This window comes from Coregonus lavaretus, assembly GCF_964263955.1.
Source record: "Coregonus lavaretus genome assembly, contig: HAP1_SCAFFOLD_288, whole genome shotgun sequence".
Taxonomy (NCBI): domain Eukaryota; kingdom Metazoa; phylum Chordata; class Actinopteri; order Salmoniformes; family Salmonidae; genus Coregonus; species Coregonus lavaretus.
Window position 1 is genome coordinate 566345 of NW_028165217.1, and position 8901 is coordinate 575245.

General features: G+C 39.8%; 1 protein-coding gene across 1 annotated transcript; it reads right to left on the reverse strand.

The window, feature by feature from the left end:
* Nucleotides 1-7692: 7692 nt before the first annotated feature.
* Nucleotides 7693-8872, reverse strand: LOC311116117 (uncharacterized protein). Its single transcript, XM_084191247.1, has 3 exons — nucleotides 8833-8872; nucleotides 8080-8187; nucleotides 7693-7977 (listed from the first exon to the last, which is right to left on the reverse strand). Exons 1-3 carry the CDS (start codon nucleotides 8846-8848, stop codon nucleotides 7781-7783), a joined length of 321 nt encoding a protein of 106 aa, XP_084047373.1. The 5' UTR covers nucleotides 8849-8872; the 3' UTR covers nucleotides 7693-7780.
* Between the last annotated feature and the right edge of the window lie 29 nt (nucleotides 8873-8901).

Below are 8901 nucleotides of genomic sequence, written 5' to 3' on the forward strand. Positions count from 1 at the left end.
GACACGTCTTTCTTTTCCCCAACGCAGTTAAGCCAAAACCACGCCCCGTTATTCAGAGGGGCGTTCTACAACGCTTTGAGCGCTCTCCAAGTCCGGAAGTAAATATCATGTAGCGCGAAATTTCTGTCACTGATTAACATTTGCCTTGTATTTCAAGATTGAAAAATATTTCAGTCACTGAATAATAACATTTGCCTAAATCCTTAATACATACATATTTTTTTCTATGCCAGTGGCTAACCACTCCCCTTGAGCATTTTGTCTTTGATTGAGACAGTAGGAACTTCAAAGGGAACATCATTTTACTTCACATGTGCTTTATTCACTTTGGGTGAGAACTATTTGCATACACTGAGTCAGACAACTTGTGATGTCTAATTTCTGATGGCCTTTTACTTTTAGCATGTGAACAGTATGGGTGCTCAGAGTGTTAGAAATTGCGTAATTCAAATCTGGTATTGGAATAAGAATCAAACATAATCAAGAGATATTCAATCCAAGCTAAATTTATTATATGCAAAATGTATGTATGATAAGTATGAAGGTTCGTATATACGGGTCCACTGAAATACCACGCAGGGCACTCAGAGAACTAATCCATTGTTATGAGTTCTCCTTAAAATACTCTGACAGAGATAGTTCCCGCTCCCTGCTGGGCCTATCAGAGTAGAGACTGAGCGTGGTTTAGACTTACTCAGCCAATCCGTTGGCGCACCGGCTGGTCCCAGCCCCTTGGCGCTCCACTGTTGCACACTGTTACCAGGCATAAATTGTTATCATAACAACCTGTGGAGTCAGCACTTTTTTGCAGTACCCATGTCCTTGGACGGTTCACAGATCACAAAGAAGCAGTGTAGTCTAGTATTTTGAGACACAAGTTCTTATCTCATCCTAGCCCCTAACGTTCCTCACATGAATCACAGCTTGTTATGTGAAACAATTTATATCAGTACAGTACAAACCTTCTATGTTTTAATCACCAATGCATTCCTTCTAAGCTATTCATCACATCCAGATCCAGTTCTGAGAAACTAGATCCCCACAAGAGCCACTGTTCTGGCTTTTTGGTCGTCCAGTCGTGAGACGCCGTTTTGTACCAGCCTTGGTGGAACGACAGGCAACAGCTGTAGGCTGACAGGGAATCATAGGGCCTGGTCGTCTGGCAGCTCTTCGGAGTGCTGCTGCGCTGTTGTCCGCTGTGCTGATGTGAGACTTCCCAAAGCAATGGATGGCTGACACAAGCCTTGATGGACTGCCTTTAATTGCATTAAATTGCATCGCCATTGCCACCAGTGCTTCACTAAAGATGTCATCGATACTCAGCCTGTTGAGGTCATCCAGCATTCCAGCAACCAGGTCAGTTGGTGATAATTCAGAGGATATGTCTGTAAAATAAACAAACATATCGTTTTGGTGCAATGTAAAATTCTAGGAATTCATCACATTGTTAGGGGACAGACAACTGAAATTACAGAAAATGTGTCACTGTCAAAATAATGGCAGTACTGAATGTGAACTGCTTAGAAGTACAGTTCACTTACCCTCATCATTGTCACTGGGCACAGGCTGTTGGTCAGAGGCACTCCGTTTGTTCCTCCAAGCAGGTGGCCATGTCTGCAAGTGAACATAGAAACTACTAAGATACGACTACTAAGGTACAATGCGCAATGAAGGTTGTATATTTGGATGGTTCAACTGCACTCAATATGGATGACAACACCATATAGCATTATTTTGAAACAACAGTAGAAAACGATAACCCAAACAGAATACAAGTGAATACAATACTTTTCCTGTATTCATTCATGAAGATCTACTGTAAATCTTGTGTTGGCACCTGTAACCAGCCTAAACAGAAGGGGTATTGTATTTATTATCTGACAGTCTGCATGCCTAACATTTGCTCTATCCCATTGACGAAATATCATTTGACCCACTTCAATCAATACCTTGTATGTCCTTTCCTGGGTCTTGTTACGCTGAGCCTCCATGTCACTCCAGTGTCTCTAGTCTTTAGAAGCCACTCATGTAACTCCTCAACAGAATTCACTCCTAGGCGTAGGCTCAATTCAAAAGTTGAGTGGTCTCTCTGAGTAGGTATCTCCACAAGTGAACAAATATTATATTTGTACCCAGGGGGTTGCCAACTCTAAATAGGAAAACAATGTAACTTGATGTGTTGTGTGCTATAGTCAGAGCAACTTAAACAATTTTATAGAAATGATTAGCTAATAAATATTTGAGAAATTATGAATAGTAAGCATTTTACCTGATAATAGACTACTAATGATAATATAACAACGTTAAATACCAAGCTAGTAAAGTTAAGTAGCCTAGGTTAATTTAGCTGATCATTGAAACTCTGAAAAAAAAAAAATACATGGGCAAATGTTACCAAACATGTTAATAATAGGCCTGCAGTACGGTAGGCAGCTAATTGTTAAATGACACTTTCCATCCTTACCTTGGAAGGTCACTGTCTCTCAGGGGGGTGTGTTCATCCATGTCTCTCAACAGGCTGTGAGGCAACGGTTGTCGGGAGCCAACAAACACTAGCCAATGGGAGCGTAGTAGAACGCCTCTCTGAATAACGGGGCGTGGTTTTGGCATAACCTAGTTGGGGAAAAGAAAGCGTCTGTGACAGCAAAAACATTTGAAGAAGCAGGAAACCACACCTGGCTGGGTTTGTTAAAGAGACAGAGAAGGAAAATGTCCCGCATCTCAATCTTTCGCGAAAACACGTTTTTTTTATTCTTCAGATTTCAAACAATCTGCAGAATTGAACAAATGAGCTTGAGCTTGGAATAAGGTTGAATGATTGGTTGATTTTCCCCCTATATCAAAATTCCAAAAATAACCTAATTAAATTGGTTAAATTAACAGAGATTCTTAAGTGGCCCATTTATATAAGGCTATCGGTATTACTGGGCTATCAGCCAATAGGCTCGAAATAGTTTGAAGAGAGCAGAGTTGGAGAGACTCGTACTTTCACTAGAGCTACGTTTTATAGCCTAACGTTACCTTTTAGGAGTGGGACGATTTTCAGACGGAGACATATGATCAATATGTATTTCTAGGCAATGTAGTAAACTATAGCCTAATCATATTTAGGAAATACATTTCCTTGGGAAGATAACTGCCCCATGCTTCTCCACCCCATGCATAGGCAGCCTACTCTATTTAATTGAGACCACACATATACTAGGCGCACTTGATCTCGCGCACTCAATTGAGAGGAGAAGTAGGCTAGATAATTTGAAGCAGCGAATTCTGAGGGTGAATAATGCGACAAAGATGTCATTTTAGTACAATAGGTAGGCCTGGCCTAATCCACACAAATCAGAAAGACGACAATTTCCAAATAATCTGCGGGACAACAAAAATATCTTCATCCCAAAATTGTCTGATCTGACTGCCCGCGCAGCCTGGTCTCATAATCTACAATCGGGATACTCAAATAGTTTTGATATGTTACGTGTGGTATTGTTACATAAAACAGATGGTTACTTAAGGCAAAAACGAAAGTAGGGTGGGTGGATTGTTGTGAGTTCGAATATCATGGTCAGCATGAAATTGTATTGCTAATTTGCTAAGTGAGGTTTATTTGATCGAATTAAAGTTTTCGTAATGTTTAGATTGTTACGAATTTACTGATAAGTGGACGCCAGTGGCACTGATAAAAAAACATTTAATATCGGAAATGTCTGTTGTTCACATGCATATCTGCCCTCTCATTGGCTAATCCCGCCTCCTCCCTCCTGCCTTCCACCTTTTGAGGACATTTATTCCCATCGTTAGAGCAGACAGTCCAATATCTTGCCAATATAATAGATTATCTTTTCTGTCGGGAGGAAGGGTCTAGAGAAGTCAGATCTGTTTTTCATTTAGTTAAAAATGTACAATACTATATAACAATCGGGCAAAATCACAGCATAAAGCCACAACACAAAGATAAAACAATAACCATAAAATAAAAAAATGACGGATTTATATTACACTCTACTGCGCTCGTTTTGAACAACGTAAACTTCGAAGGCGGAGTTCGTTGTTGTATTTTTTTGCTCAGACTCCACCCCTATTCCGAGTCTCGCTGTCAGTTTTGAGCAGGGCATTCGGCGTTTGCCGCCAGGCTCCTAAATTGCCAATCAATTGAAACATCCGCTCACCCAGGCAAGAACCGGGCGTCATGCTCGCTCACTGTCACTGAGAGAACAAGAAGTAGCTAAATGTCAGCAACCCATTTGAAGACGTAGGAAACAAGGCCTGCTATTGGCTGAGTTTGTGCAAGATACAGAAAGAAAGAAAGAAAGAAAGAAAGAAAGAAAGAAAGAAAGAAAGAAAGAAAGAAAGAAAGAAAGAAAGAAAGAAAGAAAGAAAGAAAGAAAAAAAGAAAGAAATAAATAAAAAGACAGACAGACCAAGAGATAAAATATTCTCTCTTGCTTCAGAGGATGTGCTTTGATTTTGTCGCCCTTGTGCTTTTTGTGAGGCTTTCTACTTTGAATATTTTTTTTTACGGTAATGTCCAAAATGCATCAAATATTATGGCAATGTCCAAAATACATCAAATATATCCCGTCTGTTTAATATTTTTTCACAATACAATGTAATGTATAGTAATCTACTGTATTCAGCTTATACAGTATGATACTGTTGATTATACAGTAATTTACTGTGACAATTACAGGATTTGTTTTACAGTGTACATATGTAGACTGGAGGAGGCTGTCTAGAGAGGAGAGCAACAGTGGTATTGAGCCACTGGAGCGCGCTCTCCCTCAATCTCAGGCTCAGGGTGTCTAGTGACACGACATGACCCCTGACAGAGTATGGTGAAGTCTTCTCCCAGTTATATTAAACACTGAATCCTGGGGAAACATTATGGGCGACATTTTCAAGGTGCAAAATATTTCTTAGCTTTTCTCAATGCTGCTGTGAAGTGACTATTCATGCAATGCCATGACTTTGACTTCGATTTTACTGCCGCAGAAACAGGAAGTGACTATGGCGCCATTTTATTTGTGCAAGAGAGCTCGGATCTGTGATGAAAATACCTGTTTTACACCACGAAAATGGTGCCCTAAGTTTGCAAAATAATGCAGCCCATGTCAGCTAAGTGGTTTGACACTTCATTCAGATAGTAATGAAATACTCATATGGGGTTACTGAACACAATCAATTGAATTAATAATAGAAAGTGTTGATTATTTGGCCTTGGGGAGAGCACAGCGCATGAAAGAAAACCTAGCGCTGCAGGAAGGGGTGCTGGAAGTGCCGCAGATAAATTGAAATACATTTGCCAAATTATATAATTACTCCCCGTCTCTATAAAAAAAAAATAAACTGAATTAAACAACACCAGCATAATTTAGCTAGAGGATCAATCGTTTATATATATAAAAAAAAATGGCTGTAGATTGTGTTTTGTCCCATTTATGAGAGCATAGGCCTAGTCTACAGTCGGGAATCCCGCTATTAGGCAGCCGCAAATATAAAACAGCTGATTGTTGAGTTGTCGCTGTCAATGAACATCAGGCAGCAGCTACAAGGTATTTCGAAATACAATTGCGGGAATAATCTGTTTGAATAGGTGAGTGCCACTGGAAAGATGGTGGACTATAATTTCCTCATATTGTAGGCCTAAGATCTGTGTATCCACTCATTTCATTGGCCTATGCTATTGGTTGCATTTAAAGACACGGGTCGTTCGTTTTATTGATCTCAGTATGTAAATGTCAGAGTAGCTCGTCATTTTGATCATTTGTGTGATATAAAAAACATTTATTTAAATGTCTCCAGTCATGTAAAATGATGTCGAATTGCTGTAAATGATTTTAGAAAGCACTTTTTTTCTCAGACCCACAAACCCCTCAGCCCCTGGTCTTCAGGACTGAGCCCCAAATGTTATGAAACTCTGGTGAAGGCCCGGAGTATAATTTTCATCGTCAACTAAAAAAAATACATAGGCCTAAAGTCGACAAATAAAAACAGTAGAAAATATCGTTAAAAAAGTATGGTTCTTTCAATCACATTCATCTCTCTACTCCGCCTGTCTGCCTCCCTTTCTATCTGTCTTGACTTGAGCTATTGCTAGTGAAGTGCAACATTGTATCATGAAATCATCACAGGGTCTGGCCGGAAGCTGTAGCTAGCGAACTTGAAACATTGTATCAACTAGCCTATTCTTGGCCCTGAAGAGTTTCCTGCGCCAGTGAGCTCTTGGACAGATAGCTGTTTTTAATGACGTTTCCACTGGACATATGGAATCATCAGATCGGGATAGTTTGCTCTTTCACACCGAGGCTTGGTGATTATCGAGGCCGGGAGTGTTGGAAATATTTTTCAAATACTGAGGAACTATCATTTGCAATGGATGTAAAACAAAACTGACTTCGTTGACTTACTCTGTGTGAGGTGAAGAAAAAATGACTGAGAAGCTCAGTCATACATTGCAGAATGGGCACTCTCCTACATATTCATGCATTCGGGGGAGAGACGCACAATATCATCGCCACACAAACCTCCCCTTCTTCTTGATGCAACATTTTTTATATTATACTCAAGACACCTTATCTTCACAAATATTTTAGACGCGTTTAACTGACAGCCGCAACTCAATCAGCTAGACCTATTGCCATGCGCAACACCAAATTGGCTGCTTCCCAAACACAGTATAAAAAACAAACAACAAAAAAACAAGAAGCTCTGTGGCAAAATCATGATTCCTGATGAAGTATTTTGAATGATTCGATTTAGACAGGAGTAATTATATAATTTTAGCGAAACATCAATTTACTTTAGGGCAATCCAGCATTCTACCAGTGCAATGTGCACCCGCCAATTTGCCAACTTTCATTTCCAATTCGCAAGAGTTCTGTATAATGACGAGATGCTCATGTCTCCGCCCTAACAATGGGAGTCTTTTAACGCACTGACTATACGATGAACTAATTAGAGAAATAAAAGTAGTGCTTTTGTTTGTCTAGTGACAGTGGTACATGCTGATGAGACAGATACTGAGTTTACTGACAGCACCAGTGGAGGCTGGTGAGGGGAGGACGACTTATAGTAATGTCTAGAATGGAATGTATCAAACACATAAATATATTGGTGCTTTACTGATAAATACACATAGGCTCATTTCCCAGTCAAGTGGAGTAAAAAACACTGAATAAGCAAAGCTTTCTAAAAGTGATAAACTGTCTCTTTTTGTTGAAGCCAGTGTTACATTCACAGTAGGAAAATTATTGAATGAATGAACGGATGTAGAGACGGAACGACCGACAAACAAACAAAAGAATGAACGAACAAACAGATGATTGAACTAACGAACAAACAAATAAATCAATACATGAATATACAAACAAATAAACAAATTCAAAATATTTTTTGGGGAATAAAAATATGAATGAATGAAAGAACAAACAAATTAATGAATTATTGAATGAATATAAAAACTAATTAACAAATTAACGATCAAATAAATGAATGAATTAAAAACACAAATGAATGAAAACATGAATTCATGCTTTGCCATACAGATCAGTGACAGTAGCAGACTATGTAGCAGAGTGTTTAATGGTGCAGTACATCTATGAGGTGTCTACATCTGTAGGGTGAGTGTCTGGGTGGTTACTAGCATCAGAGTCTGAACTGAAGGAGACAGTATTATAGTGGAGACAGGCTGGATCTCTGGGGAAGTTGACAGTAGCATAGTGGAGACAGGCTGGATCTCTGGGGAAGTTGACAGTAGCATAGGTCACACTGTCTTGAACCTATGTTACGGACCAACGTTGGAGTAGATGTCATCTGGACGAGGATTGGTTGCCGTGGCATAGATGGTGGTGATGTCACAGGCTGTATCTGGGTTCTGATTGGTTGCTGTGGCGTAGATTGGGTTAGTGATGGTTCCTATGTCTGGATCTTGGTTGTCTGTCATTGAGTCAGGAACCAACGGTCTGGCAGAGTGTTTGGCTGCTGAAGAGGAAAACCAACAGATTTTATTTATAAAAGCTATATTTATTTTCTGACATGTTTATGAAAAATAATAATAATGATTGCGTGTAATAACTACTGTACCTGTTGGTCTCCTGTCTCTGTCTCTCCTCTGTCTAAAGAACATGAACAGCAGCAGACCCAGCAGTAGTAGAACAACACCCAGACCAACACCAGAGAACATCACATCACCTAGAACACCCAGACCAACACCAGAGAACATCACATCACCTAGAACACCCAGACCAACACCAGAGAACATCACATCACCTAGAACACCCAGACCAACACCAGAGAACATCAGATCACCTAGAACACCCAGACCAACACCAGAGAACATCAGATCACCTAGAACACCCAGACCAACACCAGAGAACATCAGATCACCTAGAACACCCAGAGACAGTACACAGGCATAATGTTCCAGTGATGCTACATTTAGCTAGTCTCTACTGTACTGTACTTCTGTGTTTCTTCATTTCAGAGGGAGGGAGGAGGGAAGACAACATTAGACAGAGAAACAGGTGGGTGTTGAGGAGAGCAGAAATAAAGATGAAATGTTAATGATGAGATATCAATAGGAAGAGTCAGATAATTTAATCTAATACCAAGTATCAGGCAAAGTCAGTGTGTTTTTGTTGTGATTCAATCTCATTCATTGTCTGGAGGAGGAAGATGCAGTGGCTATTTTCCACCACAAATTGGTGTATCTTTACATTCATAGTTGTAGTTTATAAGGGTTTAATGCTAGGTAGTTGTATACCATGTAAACGTTTGGTGCTTGGTAGTTGTAGTCCATGTTACATTATGGTACTTAGTGGGTGGTGATGTTGTTACCTTGTGTTCTAGCCATGTCTGTGGGTGGTGATGTTGTTAGTCCTACTGAAAGGAAGAGAGAGAGAGAGA

Bases quoted from the DNA above. Each gene is read 5' to 3' on its own strand.
- LOC311116117 (XM_084191247.1), bottom strand. The intron at 7,978-8,079 runs GTACAGTAGTTA...TTTCCTCTTCAG, and splicing joins CAGAGACAGGAGACCAACAG to CAGCCAAACACTCTGCCAGA.